The sequence below is a fragment of the Pogonomyrmex barbatus genome, unplaced genomic scaffold (assembly GCF_055798465.1).
Source record: "Pogonomyrmex barbatus isolate J1 unplaced genomic scaffold, ASM5579846v1 scaffold12, whole genome shotgun sequence".
In the NCBI taxonomy this organism is placed as follows: domain Eukaryota; kingdom Metazoa; phylum Arthropoda; class Insecta; order Hymenoptera; family Formicidae; genus Pogonomyrmex; species Pogonomyrmex barbatus.
This window is the reverse complement of record NW_028297108.1, coordinates 3414471-3435940: the sequence shown is the minus strand read 5'-3', so window position 1 is coordinate 3435940 and position 21470 is coordinate 3414471. Positions and strand designations below refer to the sequence as shown.

The 21470-nt window shown below is 36.9% G+C and overlaps 1 protein-coding gene and 1 long non-coding RNA gene across 4 annotated transcripts in view; one reads left to right on the top strand and one right to left on the bottom strand.

The window, feature by feature from the left end:
* The window catches only part of stet (stem cell tumor), a 352773-nt gene that overhangs the window by 134314 nt on the left and 196989 nt on the right, over window positions 1–21470 (bottom strand). For all 3 annotated transcript variants that reach the window (XM_089071682.1, XM_089071683.1, XM_089071684.1), the window contains one exon: window positions 7751–7863. In XM_089071682.1, the coding sequence (XP_088927808.1) occupies window positions 7751–7863 (113 nt within the window). The remainder of the gene's footprint in view (window positions 1–7750; window positions 7864–21470) is intronic.
* Window positions 20227–21470, top strand: part of LOC148937657 (uncharacterized) — a 167969-nt gene continuing 166725 nt past the window's right edge. The window contains exons 1-2 of the long non-coding RNA XR_016138113.1: window positions 20227–20905; window positions 21211–21260. This is a non-coding gene — a long non-coding RNA (uncharacterized LOC148937657). The remainder of the gene's footprint in view (window positions 20906–21210; window positions 21261–21470) is intronic.

Genomic DNA, 21470 nt, shown 5'->3' with positions numbered 1-21470 from the left:
GGAGCGACCCTTCGCGAGTCACGGTCGGCACTTGGTCGCGAGCCGTCGCGCCGTGCGTCTCGCGTGCTCGTCTCTCTGCCGTGCGTCGCTCGAAATTTCTCCCGAAGGTTTCACCTCCCTCCCTCCCGCCCCTCGAACAGCGATTTCACGTATCGCGTGCGCAGATGTTCTAGTGTCGTGGAAAACGGATACGAGAGATAGAGATCCCGAGTGCCCTTAGCGCTTAAGAAGCGTCCCTTCCCCGAGGTTCCTCTTTCCCTCTATCCGTCTCTCTTTCTCGCTTGATATTCGCGCGTGTGACACGGATCGATAATCGAGAAGCTCGAAGCAGGAGTCGGGTTTATATACACCGAACGAGCGAGTGTGATCTTCTGGGAATATATCGCGAGTAATTTCGAGACACCGAATTATATTTCGTATCGCGATACGTCCCGTAATTCTCCGTGTGCTTGGAAACGTCAATAGTGCCAGTGTCGCTCTATATAGATGTGATCGAATTGACTCCTCTCGATTACGCGATTTTGCTCAGCGTAGTGCAAGTGACTTGAATCCGTATAGGAAATTCGCACTTTAAATGATCTATAACAAAATTTTTATACTCTTCGTGTTTTTATTTTCGTCGATACCGTCATATATCTAACGTTGCCTTTCTTTCTCTTTCTTGTACAGTATCAGAATATTTTTCCTAAAAATACACACTCATTCATTTACACTTCATTCGCGCACGCTCGTCGATAGTGCTTGTGAATTGCGATCGTTAAAAATTTTTGTAGGATTCAAGGATTCATCAAAACGTTATTTTCTATGAATTTTTATGAATGTCATACTTTATCGATATTTATTGCGAATAAATATAACAAAAAAAAATATTGTCCTTCCTTCTGCACGTGAAAATGATCGATGTCGCGTTGATTGACAGATACACGTGTCATCCGCGTTAAAAGTGCTCTTCACGCAATTTTACCTGTTTCCGATTCAAATGTTACTTGCACGACTACGGTTGGTACGTTTTGTCATCGTTACGATCGCTATTTTACGAGCCTCGTCCCGTAAAACTTTTTATTGTTCCATCAATCGTTGGATATACGTTCTTGCGTGGTTTAAATGGATACCTATATCGTTAAAAAGTCAGACAGATATTTCTCATTAAGTTGAAAAATTTACCATATTGTCAAGGCATGGAGATTTAACGAGAAAATAGAAGTGAAGAAATAGAGAATTTTATTTGCAGATGTAACGAATTTTTTATATTTAAATTCACATTTTATGAACTGACATGATCGATTTAGATATAAGAAATTATATAAGAATATAAAAAATTGTTGTTTGATGCGATCGATTGTGTAAAAATGGAAAGATAAAATTCTACTTGAAATTTCGATCATTATTATTCTCAGAAAAATATCATTAAAAATTTCGTGTTTTATGACGGAATGCGTATACAATAGTCGACGAATAGTCGACGTGAACAATTGACGTTTGGAATAACACACAATTTGGATCTTCCGATACATTTTTGACGTTCCAGCCTCGAGATTTTCACGATTCGAAAAAAAGGCAACAATATTCGCGTAAGGCCAGCTGTCTCATGATCGTTTTGATTTATAGCTTGAGGTGCATTTTCATGCATGCAATTTATATTCGTGATTCCCATATGCGAAAATATCTCTGGAAATATTAATTCCGCGATTTCTATGCGCCTCTACGACGCACGATCGGCCGCGTCGCTTTGTGAACGCCGATTGAAATGTAAATGAGAAAAGGATATCGATAACAGAGCCGTGTTCACATATCACAATCTTTTTTCCTACGATTATTTGTACGTCTTCCTATTGAGGAATGATGGCAGTATGATTAAGACTTATATCATAGAACGATAGAAACATGAAAACATTAAAAATTCTATAAAATACTCATCTATGTATATAAATAAACAGATTTTTTTGCAAAAAAATATACTTAAGTTTTCACATTTCTCTAGAAAACTATTTGAAAATATCTTATGTCTGCAATTCCTCTTTAGTCGAGTTTTTCTGTAAGAAAAGAATTAAACAAAAGTTAAATTTTGATTTTTTAATCCTTTACTGCTTTTAATAGTAATGAAGATGAAACGCATTTTTATTGAATTATTTTTATTATTACAATAAGATGTAGAAATATGGAAACAGTATTTCATCAAAACTCCGAGAGAATTACATAATAGTACCGACATCAAAGAATTATATGAATACAATAAGCGAACGAATTATGTGGCTGCCCGCAATTTTCCGGAACTCGAGTACAATAAAGATCTCTGCTTAGTTCGAAACGTCGATGTCCATCCTATAGAGCCACTTCGCGATCGCTCATCCGAGCCAAGTACAAGCAGAAAGAATAATTCGAGAACCATCGCACTCAACAGCGGCACGAAGCGAAATAAATTACAGGACAAGCCCGAGCTCTGTAATCAATGCTTCGAAATGTCAAATGCAAGTTCTTGCAGGTTTCGTCAAAATCCAACAACGCATCTGGACGGCAACATCACGTCGGTAGCCCTATGTGTACCTGCCAGGACACGGCCTCTCCTCACCTTTCTCTCTCTTTTTCTTTCTTCCTCTCTGTCTTTTTCCCTCTTGTACGGTCCATTTTTCAGGAACACGCACGCACGCCAAAGCTGACCAGGTGCGGATTTCCAGACCTCCTCTGGATGCCTTGCGACCTCTGCTGTTCCCCCCCCCTCCCCCTTTCCTCTAAATACGTCTTTCACGACTCAGTAGATCGTCCTTTACCGCACACGACCCCTCTTTATATCGCCTATTAACTTCGGCGCTTCACAATGTGGGTCTGCCCCGCGTCTCGCCAGATCTTATCGCATACGGATAGCCGGCCTATCGCCAGCAGCGAAATTGGATTTGACGGGATCGCTCGACGGACGAGTGATCACATGTAAAAGCTACACGGTGATTAAACAGGGGATTGAGAAACGATACACAGAATGTGCCGGAACCATTGATTACGATCTTAAATGGCAATTTCAAAATTAATAAAGTATATAAATTTAATTTAACTATTGTTTCGCGCAGCGAATGAAGAAATGCTTAGCTAAATACACTTAACTTCATAAGAATACTTAACTTCATAAGAATAGCTAAGAAAAACTAAGCCTTTCAGAATATAGCATCCTGCCAATAATATTAATAGATAATCCTTAAATTTAATCTAAGAGTCTGTACATCGAGATTAAAGACTTAGTTTAAATCTTATACTAATTAAGAACACTAGTTCTTTTCATATTTTTCATCTTATTCATCTTATTTGTGAGCTGAGCTTGCTAATGTGCCGCTCTAGATCCTTAAATCCTTTGTGCATCACTTCATTACACGTCGCTGGATCAACTAGAACGGCGAATATCGAAAAAATAGCCACGTTGCTGTCGCAGAGGCCACGGCAGTACGTCGTTAGCCCAGCTTCCAATTTGCCGGCTTCTCTTTTCTGTTCCGGGCGATTTTCGACGCGGGACGCGGGCCCTTTGATGGCCAACAATGAACGTCGGGCTTTTACAATGCGGTCGAGCAGCGACAAAGTCGACTTCGTCAACGGCGACAACGACTACGTGCGTCCGTCGTCGTCCTTGCCGAGCGTCTTTGAGTAGCGCGGTAGGTAACTAAGTAAGCAAAAAAAAATTAGATACGGGTGGCACCGGCTGAATGGCGTTTCGGCATATTTCAAAAACGATAAATATTTTTCCCAAAAGGTGTTATTCAGTCACTAAAAATGAACCCTGAAATATACTGGAGACGAGAAAGCGATTAAATGCATGAAATTGTTGCGGAAATCGGCTTATCGAATTTCTTCATGGGTAGAATCCAAGATAATTGAGTCACTAGACAAATAGTCGATACAAAAGACTAAATATAATTTTAATTCTTTTATATAAATGCACATATATATAAATGTTTAACAATATATATACATTTACTCGCAAAAATACATTAAAACATTTTTAAATTTGAATTCTTAAACTTTAGTAGATAAACAAAAATACTAACTAATTATATTATGTATTAATACTTCTTTTCTGGTTCTCCAGAAAGAGCCAAAGTGATTCAATTTTCCAATTTTCCATGATTAAATTATTCCACGATTATATTTAAACATAGATTTAAATATACACAGATACGATTAACTTGTAATTCTCATTCACGGAATATTTTTACTAAAGAGATCAAATTAATTTCTATTTAAATTCTCTGATTTCGATATTTCATCATCAAGAAAATTCTATAAGTAATTTTCTGAATTTCAATATATATCATTAAAAATATACATGTTTTTAATAAATAGCAAATTGTGAGTAATCTGCGGATCATGGTTTTAACTATTCGGCAGACTTTTGACGAGGTTTTTGTATAAACCACAACCGAGTTTTGCGTTATCGTCCAAGTTACGGTTCCGTGGCTTCGACAAGAATGTTCGCGCTCTTACTAAGACAGCTATGGAAAGCGCGTTAAAAGCGCGAAATAATTATGCTCCGCTGATGGTTCGTTATAACGGTTACGTATATATGCACGGTATACGACGGGTGGGAAAACGAAGTGGTTTTCCGCGAGAGCAGAAACTCATTGTCGCGTCGATGAGAAGCGCGAACGAGCGCATAACGGCTGGATGACGCTTTCGCGAAAGCGAAAAATGGAAGCGCGCGGTGACCAAGCGAGGGCCGACAAAGGGCCGAGAACGAGAGGGAGACGCGCGCGCGGCGAATTTCCGCATATGTGTAACCGAGGTCTTTTTGTGTAACCGTCCCGGTCCGCCTTGCAAAATGTCCGCTTCGAGTCTGTTAAGCGAGAGGGAATACCGGCATAGAGGTGGAAACGCGCACGAAAGCGACGCTCCGCGCTTCCATCTCTTCTTTTTGCGCGCATTGGTGAACGGAAATATCGCCGAAGCGGAAATCGGTGAATATCGCTGACGGGAGCCACGGGAGTTATCCATCTGTGTTATTCCGTATCGCGCGCTCATCCAACGGTTTTCAACTCTCCTCGGAAATACTAAAATTTGAAGCGTTCGTTAAAGTCTCGACTTCCTTGAGACGTACCGCATCGACATACTTCACGGTTTAAAAATTAAGTATTAACGTCAGAATCACCCTTGTGATTCATATCTTAAAATATTAAAGAGCTCAACATCCCTCTTGTGCGAGGACTACTATTACCTCGTGACCAATATGGCGTCTCTCCTTCAAGATGTACCGCACGCCATAAACCACCGTCGTCGTGTACGCGTTCAGGTTTTTTTTAGGTACGTCGGGTGTGCGAGCTCCCGAGGGTTACGAGCGAAAAAGTCCGATCTTTTCGCGAGTCAGCGGTAAAATTTACATATTCTTCGTTGCGTTTACGCAACGGAGAATGTGGACGAGAGAGAGAGAAAGAAAGAAAGAAATATAACGAGACGAAGAGATACACAGTACGCGATCGTAGAAGCGGCCAAGGATGACAAAAAGAGCGAAACGGTGGAGTGTCGGGGGGTGTCACGGGGTGGTGCACCTAGACTTAAGGGTTATGCTCGCACCGAATTCCAAGCATGCGCCTGGTACCTGCTCGGAATATCGTCTCGTCATATTTCCGTCGTAACGTGTCGGATCCCCGCCCTCCCCTCCGCCTCCCCAGCGAACAACCTCCGCCGACACACCACCCCCGCCAGGCGCGACCGCTTGACACGAGACGATATTTTATTTGCAAAGAGCCCTGGCTGCAGGTTGCCGCTTCTTCTTATCTTGTGTGCACAGGAATTTCTCTCCTCGGCACGGCACGTCGCGGCGCCCAGATTTCACAGCGCTCATCATACTCCTTTCTCTCTCTCTTTCTCTCTCTCTCTCTCTCTCTCTCTCTCTCTCTCTCTCTCTCTCTCTCTCTCCCTATCTCCCTATCTTCTGCCGATCTCTACTTTTCATTTATTTTTTAATAACTCTTTAAACTTTCTTGTTTCTCTCTGAACATACCCAAGAATGAGGATGATGATTGATCAAAGTTAATAATTTCGGAATATAAAAAAAGAACAAAAAGTGTAAAACCGTGTCACGTTTGTGCATATATTTTATTTCGCGCGGGAATATAAAGCTTTAAAAGTTCGACAAATATTTATAAAAATTAAATTACTATCTCTGAAATTTCTTGACATAGTTGAAGACATAGTTGAAACTTAAATTTTATTAATTTTCGTATATAGCCATCTCTCTATGTATCTATCCTCAAGTCTACCTTGCGCAGTCCATTTCTCGTCGTTGTCTTCTCCGTCTCATTTTCTTGTTCCTTCTCTCTCGCTCCGTCGAGCGGCATCTTCTCCGTTTCTTTTTTCATGCGGGCGATACGATGAATTATTTATGAATAGCACCCAGGAACAAGTCGAATCGACCACGCTCGAGAGACGCGGCGCCTCTTCGAGAGAAAGATGCCCGATACATATCCAAACCTATTCATCTTATCGAACTGACCCGCGAGAAAAAAGGAATTAATATCCTCGGACGCGCACCAGCGAAACGAACACGCCTTCCAGATTGCAGAACGACGATCACGATGTTGTTATAAATGACACATTAGATAACGGGAATGCCTTTATTTAAATTGCACGCCGAAATACTTCGTCACGTACGTTTGCAAATTACACTCGAAACTCGCATCGCGTCGAGGACGTCAATAAATTGCGTTATTAAGCCCGTCGCGTACTAGCGATTATTCTGTAAGTTATATCGACGAACTCGTTGGACCCGTTAAACGTATGATTAATGACGAACGATATTTACTACATCGATTACAACGACAGTTCGTGTCCAATAACATAGCTGTTACGGCGAACGATCCATATTCGGGTTACATTTTCTTCGATGAGAGAAGTCACAATTTTTCACACGGCTGCACTTGTCATCTCCTCCGGAAAAAAAATTTGCTCTCGTAAGATGCTGTTTAAAAGTGTAGAAGCGTATCGGTAAGTAACGACATCGTTGCATTTATAATTTCACAGAGCGTAAAAGATGCAAAGTGAGAAAGGCATGAAAGAAGGAAGTGGGATCGTAGGAGCGGGTCGTAGGAAGCAGGAAGATGTTGATGTTTCGCAGGTCGTACAATGTACGAGGTATGGTACCTCCACGGGGTTCTCTCGCATGGGTAACGATGCGCAGCATAAAATGCACGGCAGAAATACTATAAGAACAGCCGTCCTCTCGTCCGCGTTGCTGTCTCCGTCGTCGCCGCTGTCGTCGTTGTCGTTGTCGTCGTCGTCGTCGTCGTCGTCGTCGTCGTCGTCGCACACGTCGGATATTCTGCCGGAATAATAAAATACAGGACTTCCTTCGCCTCGTGTTTTCATTTTATCCGCATTCCTCGCGTCTTCGTGCGTCTTTCTCGCCTTCCGACATGTCGTAAGATGGAAGAATCGATCTTCCTCCTTTTTCTAGAGACCTATCGCACTATCTCGACTCAAATACATATAATATCCTCGATGAAGTGTTGCAGCAAAACGATCTTTTTTTTTTATCTATTTGCACTATTTTAATATCAATAACATATTCGTAATTAATTATAATGCAAATTAATACCGTTCAGAATGCAAATTTCAAAATGGTCAAAATTAGTGATTGGAAAAGGCTTCTCCAAAAAAAAAAAGAAAAAAAGAAAACGTTTTGTCAAAATCTTATGAAGCGAAAAATGCTCCAAGGCGATACTGTGTCTCATTTTAATGAACCATGAAGATTTATATTAAGCGTGACTAATCATACCTGTGAAACAGAGGCGGCTCATGCACAAGCAGATGAAAATCGTTCTCAGAGCAGACCTCACGGTCCCGATGATGTACGGCGCACTTAAAACTTCTAGTCCGTTTTCCGCTCATCTGCAATCAAAGAATCAAGTTTCAATTATATTAAATGAACTATAAAAACATGATTTGCGAATTTACATAATCGTTTATCAATTTTTTACATAAACAGAAAATAACATTATATATATATATATATATATATATATATATATATGTATATATATATAAATTATTACATCATTATACAATAATTTTTAAATATTATTAAATTCGTTTTTGTTAGTATTATCTACGATTGACCAAAAACTAAAACATTATAAAGTTAATTATCATTCAGGAAATATTTATGTTCTTAATTTAAGCGGTAAATCGCGAAACTCGGGATTTGTTTTGCGAGAATTCGTAGGGACAAAGGCTGGTTTTGGCACCGACTCATGCAGGAAGCATGAGCCACACAGAGGGTTTCTCGGCTGATATTTGGATCGGGATCCGTTAACGCGGTTAGGCAAATGCAAGCAAGAACGCCGGCAAACTCCTCGAGGTAAGTTGTGTATACGTAGACGAGTGCTGTGCTAGGGGCCACCGCATGCCCGTTGTACTCACTCAAACACGTACATACACACTCACATACATATACCTCGAGATCGTCTTACACGCGTAGTTTGTAGCCCGTTTGCACAAGGATAAGTGTACACGCAATGACAGAGCCAAAGGACTAATGCAGTGGTTAAAATTAATCAAGTATCAGCGTAGTCAAATTCTCAACGTTTTCATTGCATCGAGAATTGTTTCCGTATATGTACGTACACACATTACATAACGTTATTAAAGTCATGTATAATTGAAGCGAAACGGCAATATAATTAAAATTTAGTTTTGGAAATTATTAATAAGGCAGAATTTTGATCGGCTAAATTTATAATTTACGGCACTTCACAATTGCGAATCTATTTGAATTTTTCTTTAATAACAAAATTTAGGAAATTATTTAATAAATAATTATCAAGTATTAACAAACGTAAATATTCTAGCTGTGAAACTTAACTTGTGCCAGCGAATGAATAATTATAATCGTGGATGCGGATTTAATGAATAATCGTGTTTATAAAGTATATCTTCCTGTGATTGCACAATAAAATTTAATTCTCTTGCATTATGATTTACCGTCTCGCGCAACGTGTCATTCCAAATGCATTTGCTCTTCGTGAGAAATATGCGCGGTATATAACACGAGTTTTCCCACCTTCTACACTTTTTCTTTATTCACAAAGAATACTCCCATGCAAACTGGATAAGCTGCCAGACTTCCCTATATCTTTGGCCTGATGGCATCTTAGAGATTTTACCTCCAGTCACCTTTTCTTCTCGCACGTTTCATTTGTGATTTACGTCAGACATCATTCAAAAAAGACCGCATCGATTTCTCTTCCATGAAATACTTCATTCTTGATTCTTTATCACCGTTTCCTTTAATATATTTACTTATATACATATTAAAATTATTATTTTTCCCAAAAATGTTAGAAATGTCGCTAAACTTTTGAAAATTAAAGTAGAAAGATCAAACACCCAGTTACTGAGCATTGGAAAAAATATTTTACAAATTTTGCTATTGTCATCATCATGTATGCCTCCTACCTGTCTTGTATACGTGCTCTTTTCATTTTTCTGTTATTTTAGGCATGACTTGCTCTCTTTTCAACTTTGCCGATTTATTACTTTAAGAATGTTTTCTTTCATTTTCTTGACAATTCTATTCTGGCGGAGGTTGCTTCACTGTTGAAAATATATTGAGGCGAATTCTCTCACGTACAGGACGAATATTTGATAGCCACCCACGATCTTCACGGAGATTCAATATGTCAATAAATTTGACGTTTGGCATTTATTGAGGTATGAACGTTTCAAAAATAATTTTCACAATCAGATTTATAATACTTCTTTTTATTTCTTTTAATAAATATTAAATATATTACATTTACATATTATATTTATATTTATGTATAATCAAAAGAAATACTTAAGCAAAATATACGGAAGTAAGATAGAACGAAAAGGAAAGATATAAATACCTTTCCTGACAAAACAGCAAAATAAATAAATTAAAACTTTTTTTATGTAGCGAGATAACACGTAATGAGAATTAGAAAATAAGGTTTGTGCAGGGAACGTGATTTTCTGTCGAAATAATTTTTTAATTTGCCGCTGCCGATGTTATTGTTACCGCGGAGAAAACAAAATAGAAATGAAAGAAGCAGAAATTTCGGTTGTCCCACGGTTGTGTCTTCGACAGGTGACTCCTGCTTGTTTGATTGTCAAAGAGAAAGTTGCAGAGAGACGAACTAACTGGAAGAAAGAAAGGAGAGAAAGATGCGCCGAGAACGAAGGACTCGACGAAGGAATTTGGACTAGTCAATGAAGAAAATTTAATTTGTTCTGCGTTCAACGTACTTCGTCGCCGTCGGGACACAGTTATCGAGCATCCACTCTACGGCGGCTTTATCGACGTCCACTTTGCGATTTTCTTCTTGCGGCGCTCGTTTTCATTAACGATGTGACGTGCTCCCGATCGCGTTTCTACGTCAATGAGATGTTCTCGATGAAAAATGCGATTCAAGCGCAGACAGCACTGTATGCAGTCTCCTCATTGCGAGACGAGACTTTGACGTGAGTCATCAAAATACACCGTAAAAAACTGTCTATTTCGATATCTTGAAATGCAAAAAGTTTTAATCGAGCAACAAGTCTCTCGTCATAAATAAATTAAAAATCAAAGTTTCATCTTTGCGCTGAGAAAACAGGTTTCTCTCTATCGTTGCATATTACAAACTCAAACAGTCCTTTTTTATGAGAGTTTTTATGAGACGGAAAAAAATATCTTCAAAAATAACGAACGTTGGATTACATTATTAGTGGAAAAAGAAAATTTTAATTATTAACCCAATATTGATTTACTATTAAAAATTTTATTCCGCTGCAAACTTATTTTTTTACCTGTGCCCTCTTTTCTTTTCTTGTGATATTTTTAATATATTTATTTTTTTAATATTGCCATAACAATGAAGTTGATAATGCATAAGAAGATTTTAGTATATCTCAACTATTTTTTTTTTCTAGACATCCCATTACTTCTTGCAAAAGTATAATTTTTTAGATCCGACGTATATTTATTTCATTTCTTTCATATTATTTCATTCATATTTATTTTTCCATTTAATTCGAACACGGACTTATGTGGCTCGGTAAGAGCTCTTTACCATTTTTTATCACTGAAGATATAAAATTCTGTCTATAAAATCGTAATATGAAACATTTTCTGCACGCGAATATCGGATAACATGAAGGATCTTCATCCTATTGTGTCCGTGGTGACGTGAAATATTCCTTGAGTTTTTATCGATTGTGCCAATAAGAAGGGACGTAAAACAATAGCATGGAGGAACACACTTTTTCACTTTTTCTCTCTCTTTGCACGTTTACATTTTCGATTTTCAGCATATCTCGTAATGAACACGCAAGCAACTCATTACTTGATACTTCTCGAAAGCGTTTCTCGAGTTTGTTTTTCATTTGTAATTTCACTCGAAAGTTCCTTCGTTAAACACAAACGATTTTACAAATAATGTACAATTTTTATCAAAGATAAACTAACAAATTATGCGAAGTAAAGTGCTGAAATTAAAATATATTAACTAAATAAAAAAAATTGATTTAATTTACTTCCTATTTTTTTTGCTTCTTAAAATTAAAAAAAATAAGTTATTAAAAGATAAGTTGAACAATCGTCTATGACAATTCTATTAAATATATAGATGATTCTGAAGATATACCTACATGCCAATGAAATAATAAATATAATAAAATGGCATCGATATTACATCTCATAGATTGTCTTAAAATGGATAGGACGTAATATTTAAACTTTATCTGAAGCATCATTATATGGAAAGAAACTTTTGCTGGCAAATCTAAAAATTTGAGATCTGTATCTGGTCAAATTTTTAGATTTGCCAGCAAAAGTGTTCTTTTCGTGTATTCATTGATTTGTTATTATGCGCTTATGTGGATATTTTCATACCGAGCTTGCAAATCACAAGCTGCCGAAATCGATACAATTTAAAAAAAAGAGCTTAAAGGCTCATAACCGGACGAGCAAAAAACGAGTTGTATAAGCTTGTTTGTGTGTCTATAAAGAAGAGATTCGTCCTGTTCGTGGCGGCGTCGGCGGCGGCCGACTCCACTAAGTAAGTAAATCTTCGACGTGGATTTACGATCCCGCAGGGAGTCGCCTTGTGTATCTCGTTCGCCATGGCGCGGATCGATAGTATCGCAAACGGGGCCCGAAGCCTCGTTCTATTAATCTCGATCGTTTGTCCAAAGTTTATCGTTCTCCGCAAAGTACCGGGTACATTTAAGAAGGAAGGTCACCGCTGTGTGCGCTGGAAATCTTCTAGCCATTTATCGATCGTATGGGACCTTAATTTTAGATAAGCTTTTTTCCCGTTACATGAATATAGCAGAACGTCTTTCTACGGTAAACAAGATGAATTTATGATGAGACATAAATAATTATTACTAAATCGTCGTCCAAAATTTTAATCTTGAGTAAATTGAAGTCGCAAAAAGTAACGACTTCCCGGGTGATCACAATTTAAATACCTATTTTAGTCACTGTATTTCAAAATAATTGTAAGTTAAAAAATATTTAAATATTAATAATAATTGCACAAAAAATATCGCATTAATATGATTGTACGTATCATTATTCTAGTAATGTTGAAATATTAACGCTAGCATTATGCTAGCATTATAAACTAATTTAACGTTGTTTATACAAGGAGGTTTATTCAGAGGTTTATTAGATATAGGATCAAAAATAGTAGTTATTCAGAAAACGATGGCAGAAAATCAAATATTAAATATTTCAGGCGTACTATCAGACACGCAGAAACGCCGGAATCATGGTGATAATCATCGCTCGCGATATCATCAAACGCGATTTCGATTATTAGCCGCTAATAGACGGTCGCAATCGCGAAATAGATGCGGTCATCTAATTCATCGCGAATTGCGCAAACTATCGCGCGCCAAAAAGTAGACTTAACGGTATTTATCAGTATTATCGCGACGTACGCTGGGATAATGGGTGTAACGATAATATTTCCGGCCGTACCATTCGCGGCATTGCAAATTCGCTGGGACAACAGTTTTGCATTCCAAATCGGTTGACCGTCGACTGTACCGCGCGTATAACGCCGTTCTCCCCCCATCCCCCAACCCTCTCCCCATCCGCCATCCTTCCCATCCATCCCGACCGCCCTCCTCGAGTTTGCGTCCGTGTAAACCCCGGCGTAATGAAATCCGTGCCATTAGGCCGGACAGTAGGGTAAATTCGTGTTCGCGCAAACGTCGGTTTCCGGCTCGTTCGGCGCGCACGTACTCGAATCGAATCGAATAGAATCGGGATCCTCGACAATGCCCCGCAAAATACTCCCTAGTCCTGCGTGCGTACATCTATACGGTGTATCTGCAAGACAGGGAGCAGCGTTGGTTGCCTCTTTTGCTATAGTCATGAATATAAATATATTATAAACCATGTCTCTCTCTCTCTCGATTCAATTGATTAATTGTAATTAAACACGTTGATACATTTAATTAAAAAATTCTTGAACATATCTAATTAACGTAAATGGCAAATAAATGGCTTCGTGAAACTCGATGTATTTCGGAGTATTTAAAACAAAGAGCAGAAGTGATTAAATTCGCGCGCTTTCTGAGAAAATTGCTTCGTCGAACACGTAAAGATTTTCTTAAAAAGACGGAACTTTCCGTGCACCGCGTACATACTCCGGCTTTCACGAGACTCATAGGATAAAATCGGACAGGTAGACAGAGGGCAGGGAGCGGGAGCGTTCTGTATACGTTTCTATCTACGAACGTGTGTGTCTAGAGCACGCGTATAGAGCGTAAGAGACCAAGAGAGGGTAAGAGGCAAACGCGCTGAGGGTTGCACGCGAGAATCGGGAAAGGGGGTAAAGAGAGGTAAAGAGGGTAGAGGCCGCACGAGCGCGTCGGGGGAATTCGATGCCGGACGATCGAGCAATCCGATGATCGCGTCCTAATCGAATTAAACTCGCCGGTTGTGCCTGTGTTTACGATGGGCTGACTCGTCGGTTTGGATTTGCTATGTTCGCGCGATAATGGCCGCGCGTGCACGGTAGTGGTGCGACGGCGGTGCTGGCACCATCCTCTGGCCGTGGCGATACGTGCGAGCTTCGCGTTCCTCATCGATCCTAGTTGTTATCACCGAATGGAAAACGTGGAGTACTCAAGATCCTATATGCATATAGTCTAACGTTGTCATGCAGGTCTTCGAGGTTGTTTATTTGGAGTTGTCCAAACAGAAGCGAATATTTTGACATATAAACGATATTTTCATTGTTTAAATGCAATAACTCTTACCAATTTATGTTATTCGACATAGAATTAATTTTTTACTATCTATTTTGCATAATAAACAAAAAAAGTACATAATTTATACCACGGTCTTATAATTTTCGACAAATTTTGTTAAATTCTCAATATGATAAATACATACTTTTTCGAAAAATTTTAGAAAAATTAATTCATTATTTAGTTATAAATATAATTAATAATTAATAATAATTTATGAATGTAATAAATGTTAAATTTCGCATATAAAATGTTATGATCATTTTCCTTTTATTCTTCAAAAATATATTTTTATTTTAAATAATTTAATTATATATATAATTTAAATAATTTATCTTGTTATTTAATTATTTACTTAATTTTAGCCTCTACCTTCATTTACGCTTGGGGAGTATTGGTTGTATATTGTTGGTTCTCATAAGTTTCAAACTCTAAGTGTTCTCGTCTACGCATATATATCGTGTAAAAGCAACTCTATCTTGGGCTTTCGTGATAATTGCACAGGTTTATGGCAGGTATCACAATCTTTAGACTTCGAAAGTTGATTAAATTTTAACTTTCTCGCAATGTCGATACAGATTGCTGTTTGGATAAAAGTTTACTCAACGTAATTAAGTCATGCTGTTATTTTTATTTTTCCTACAGATAGAAATGTTTTAGTTAATTTAAAAGCTATATGTACATGTAAAAACATAAAGAGTAATTATTTATTGATATATTAATGATATCTAATTTTAATCAAAATTATGCTCTAACGCAATATGAAATAGTTCACCTTTTATTAGGTATTTAATAAAATATAAGATATATTTAGTTATGTGCGATCTGCCAGCTAAAAGCGAGAATATCTCGTTAATGTATGAATCGTATCCGGAGATATTTAATTAAATTTAGTACATTTTATTGTCGTATTATATATCAGAGAAAATTAATTTTTCGTATTTGTACATGGCGTATTATAAATGATTCTCCCTGATTCAAATTAACGTACCGGTTTTCATTCACACTTCATACTTTCAAAATGTCATATCGTTACGGCAAATGAAACATTTTCGACGTTATTCTGGATATAAATAAATTCATTCAGATTTATTTGTATGCTTGCAAAATCGTGCGTATCATCGTAATGTATCGATTTATTAAAAATTCATTGAGTCGGAGCCAATAATACGATTATGAAATGAAATAAATAGTTTAGTATGATACATTGATTTTATTATTTTATTATATCAGTTACATAACATTGTATATTTAAACATTAATATTTTATCAGAACTCTAGAATGCTATCACACAAAAATATGATTATAATCCCACTCGGCACAAAAGCTTTCAGTTTCGAGTTTATGGCATTTTATTTTCTCTATATAATTATCTCGAATAAAAAACTCGACATCGCTCGTCGATACCTTATTTGCCTATACTCTTTATAAATCCTGATTGGTGATTGGTGATGCCCTTGGCCAAATTCGTCGGCCCTCCATGGATACAGCAAATTTTTTTCAAATTTTTTAGAAATTAAATTGCATGATCTCCATTTTTCCGGTACTACAATGGTAGATTTCAAATCTCTAGCTTTTATTTTAAAAAAATGCTATGACTGATATTTAATGCATCTAAATTAATAAAGTATGAGGATGATATAAAAATATTGTTTATTGCTGCATATCGCACATAATTCTTCCGACACACGTAATGAGATTCTTCAAATAGAGCGGAAGTAATGCTCAGTAGGGAGCAACGTAATTTCTTTCATCGAATAGAAATTTCGACAAGATGACTGTGAACCGAGAATGACAGCTGAGAATAGCTGCGATAACAGTTAGACATCGGAGATAGATGCGAAATCGGAGAGCTATACTCACAAGGCAGCTCCCGTTGACTCGGTCAAAGTACGAGAGTTTGTATAAAGCCCGCAGGCAAAGCAGATCCGTTTACAAGCGCTAATTGTAATTTTAAAGCGATCGAATCCGCCGACGATATACGATGCGGCCGCGTTAGAGAGAGAATTGCGGTTGCATGCTTACCCGCGAGTGGTCGTCCGCTGTTTAATTAACAATTACGGATTAATATCAATCGATGCACATCGTCGATGCAGGAGTTATTTTCCTAAGCATTTTAGTGACGCTGTTATACCCTAGAAAAATGCTGAAAAGCGCGTTATAAAAATTACTTTAATTAATTAAAATTATTTTCATCAAGTATTTTCGGAGAAATTTTCCAAAAAAATTAATCGTGTTATGTAGTAAAATTATTGTATTGGAAACGACGCTATGTAAAATTATGTACATTAAAACTTTAGATGGTGCTAAAGAAAATAACGTACGAAAAATGAACATTGATGTTTTTCGCCAGATCAACAATACAAGATATAATCATTCTAATTATACCGCAATATCTTATCCTGTTTCTTCTTATTTGTTAAACTATATTTTTTACGAATTTCTGGTATTTTTATCATCGCGTTAATTCACCTTTAAACATCATTATGTGTGCAATGTTTTTTATTTTATGCCAGAGAATTTTTACTGTGCGATATGCACGAATGTCGTAGCGTTGATAAACTTCTCGAATGCAGATGCCAGAGATGCATTTGCAACTTCTTACATTTCGAAGTGTGAGATACGTGACCGGTACTTTCGGAGACTTTAGCCGCCAACATAACGTAGCGGGAGAGCTATGGATACAAGATGGCCGTCATCTAACAAAACGGGAGTTCTCTAGCTCAGCTAGTTTGTAAGTCATATCGTTCGCAGCAGGGCGTCGCGATGGGATGTCAACGGTAGTCAACGTGGACAACGACATGATGTACGTACGTACTCTGCGAACGTACGCGGCGTTCATGCAAATAGCGAGACAAACAACAGTCACCGCAAGTTTCGCGAGAAACCACCTCAAGATATCTCCCACCTTCGAAACTTGACATCGGATAATTCGGAGATACGTTTCTCCTGTAAAACACGGTACGCCTAATTCGTACGGATAATTAATCGGTTTATCGAGAAATTACACATAAGTGTTGCGAAATAAAAATTAATAGAAATTAATAGACATTTACGTCTATTGCATACAAGAAAAACAGCAAATTTTAAATATACATTTATCTCTAAAAAGTTATTCTCGAAAAATTCTAATGGAAAAAAAAAATGATATTTTCAAAAATTAATCAAATAAGCAATAATTTAAATAATAGAATATTTTTCTAAAAAAAACAAAGCTTGTTAATTTTTAAAATAAAAGTAGCTGCGTCTATTTATAGACATTTAAATATTCTTTGTATATATTTAATTTATATACATATATATATGTACATATACATGTATTGCTTGTGTGATCGGGCTATTTGAGAAACTCGACCTTGTTGCTCTCGATGTGACTATCGATTTGAGCTCTACTCGCGTAACATATTCAGAGAAACATAATGCCCCAATGGCAGTAGTGATACATAACAATACTGGTGACAATAATGGCATCGACTAGCATAACTATATTATTCCGTCTATGTTCACATTTTGTATTTCTATGAAAGCGACCAATAACAATTTGGCCGAATTAACTATTATTTGTGCAGGGGGGATAATAGTGATGTGTAGAATAGGATTCCCTCTGCCGTCCAACCGAAATCAGAAATACACGCTTCGCCCGTTTACTATTCCGCCCAAGATGGTTATAGTCATATTACCTATTGTCGTGCTTAGCTCTTGCAAAGGGCGGTTACCGGCAGTCAACGCACACACAGACCTCGCAACATTGTATGTGCGTGTATATACGTGGGCGTATGTGATCCCGCAGGAATTGTGGAAATCAGATAGCTGTTGCAGTTTCGTGAATTTGTCCCAAGATCGCTTTACCTTTAGCTTCGACATTCCGGCTCTTCTTTTTGAACCATTCTTCTCAAACTTTTTACTAGAAATTACAATTCGTCGTTAAATTTATTCATTCCCAAAATTTTGAGATCGATCATTACAACTAATGATTTCACGTCGTTAATTTGGAGAGAATGGTTATATGGAAATACATTATTGTTAGACGATATTAGATATTGCATTAAAAACACAATTATGCAATTTTTCGTGAGCATTTTTGAAATACAATAATGAATTATATTGAATTAATCATGATTGATACGGAAAACATATTGCAAAAGACAAGTTCGTCGGTAAATTGTTGAAACGATTTAAAATCCTATTAGCTTATTGAACTTCAAAGAAAAATATAATAGAATGCCTCTAGCGCAAATCTTGTTCCGTAATGTTCGTCCCATATAACCGTCCCCGAAACAAATATACATCGCCGCGCGGAATAGCGTTGCGGATTCCACCGGATCCTTGCTTCCGGAGAACCGTTTGCTCCCACTTCGCCCATCTCTTGGCAATTCTTGCGGTTCTTGCTGTGTACGCGTGCATCCGCGTATTGCACGCGCCGCAACTTCCGTTCCGAGTAGAAGGAGGAGGAAAAGACGAGGAGGCAGCGGCAAGGGAGGACCGTTGCGGATATTTACGAGCAATTTCGCCACAAGTGCAGGGGCGCTTCACTGTTTCCCTCGTCGACTGGTCACGCTCGCGACACTATTCGCATTTACTGTCCGCGTAATATCACCACGCGATATTCTAATGCCAGCGCTTGTGAACGACGTTGCGAAACGGCACGATGCGACCGCGATGTGATGTCACCGAGTTGCATTATTGCGGTAGGGAAAGCATGTTCCTTCTTACGACCTCAGGGTTTTTTGAGACAGATAAAGAGTGAGTGAGTGAGTGTGAGAGAGAGAGAGAGAGAGAGAGAGAGAGAGAGAGAGAGAGAGAGAGAAGAATAGCATTTAAATCATAATTATAATATCAAGAATAGACTTTGTAGAAGAAAAATTTATTTTTTTTTTATTATCAATAATACTAAATATTCTAACAGCTGAGTTTAATTATATTATTATATTATTATATCGATCAATTATATGAGAATTTGTATTTATTTCGTCTTTTTGTACAAATGTTATTTTCATTTGTTTTTATTAAACATAGCTACATAAACAATTGTATAAATTTTTATATTTATTAGAAAATTACAAAACGCACGCTTCATGCGCGCCATTTATTGTTTAATATTATAAACTTTTATATAAAATATTCATATATTATATATTTGCCACTAAAATCTCACAAATATTAATACAAAACATTTGACACAGTTACGCTTGTAAAGTAAGTAAAGCAAAAGATTAACATTGCGGAAAAGTACCAACAATTAAAATTTACACAGCCTTTTTATGAATGACATATAGAACAATAATCTAATAAAACATTTACTCTTAATATTTATAGCGTATTAAAATCAAAACGATATTAATAAAATAAATTATATTAAACTTTCGACGATGTTTGTCGATATATTTGCAAATTTTCCACACAAAATATACATATAATAGATATAATAATAGATTCACGACGAATTACGGATAATTATTTTTATAATAGATCTAACCCTTTACATTGAGTACTTTTAAATTGTTAGATAGAATAGACTGTATTGTAATTTGCATATTATTTTATAATTTTACATACGCATAGTGACAGTTAGTTACTTTATTATAATAATTGTTTATTGTAATATACATAATTACATAAAATATATAAAATATCTACATATCTATTTTTGATAAGTCGTAACGAGTCTATTAAATAAAACAACAAATGCACGATAATAGATTATTCAGAAGGTATTTAAAACATAACAATTACAGCATTTAATGTTGAGTCATCAAAAAATGATATAGCGCTTTGTATCAGTTAGATATTATTTGTAATATTGTTGAATATTTGTCTCATACACATTGTTGCTACTGTAGCCTTGAGAATTGTTTACGTGCCGTGGCTAGCGGATAATGTGTTTACGAGCGCTCCACGCGCTAACATTCTTTAATCGACATTCGTACGGGCAGGTAGCAGGGCGCGTCGCACCGCGTTTCTTTTCATTTCTTCATTGCTAAATGATACCATTGATACCAAACACTGCTGCATTATATGAATAGAATAGTAAATGCTTCTATATAACGATTGATTAAACGTATCGAAACCACGGCTTTTTAATAAAGTGTATACATATGTCGCGCGACTTAATCCTTTGAAATTCACTAACTTTTGTAAACGATAACTCCTCTAAAGGGTATGGCCTTGACGTGGCAGAGGGGCTTAGTATTCCGAGGGGTTTCATTGGGTTCCCCAACGGAAATCCCAAAGACGAAGAAGCTAACAGTACCCGTTGCACCGTTATTAATAACATTAATATTAACGTTAAGTAATATTACTGTTATTAATAATGTAATAACACAGCATAGCCACGAGTCGTGAAATGACTCTTATGTGGCAAAGTTGATTAATGCGTTTTACGCAATCGTCGGTTTTTAACATTTCACCGTCGATTTAATTGTGAATGAACGAACTGCAGCCAGTTCGTCGCGCCGCGCGTTTGCTTCGGGAGTGCCGTACAAATGATCGGACTAAAAGACTTTTCCTCGTCCTGCGAGGAAAATTAGTCTGCGCGCGGTTATAATAATTCGCGAGTATTTTTCGCGAGTGTCCTGTGCTGCGAGAACATCCGACGACCCGACATCTTGAGAGGAGGAGGAGGCCTAGGAGAGGCACGGGCACCGGTGGAGCAACCTTGGGGTAAATATACATTTCTTGTCAAAACAAAATTAAAATTAATAAGTTTTGCATTTATTTGAATTATTAAATTTTGATAATTAAAAATTTATAGTTCGAGGAAGAAAAACAGTTTAAAATTTCATACGAATTTATTTGTATAAAGATGTTTCTTGGAAATTATATAATAAATTAATAAAATTTTATATATTTTTTTTTCAATAAATATCTAATTGAAAAACAAATATAGATTCAATAAAAATTATTCTTTAAAATATTTATTATTTAGAGCGCTGCTATAATTTAAATGTTTTGTTTGTGTGTTACAGAATCATCGTAGCCACGTGGCAGATTTACTCCGCTGTTGCGCATCAGATCGGTGAGTGAGGAATTTTTTTTATTGGGACAATAAATCTGTGAAAATAATATTCGATTATTTTTATATATTTACATTTTATATAAAATATTGCAGTTAGATATGTCTTCACAGATTCGTTGTCCTAAAATAGATAGACTTAAGCAGTTTGGGGTGCATATTTAATCCTGGTATGATATCATTTATTGATTTATTCTATTATCATGACTTCTA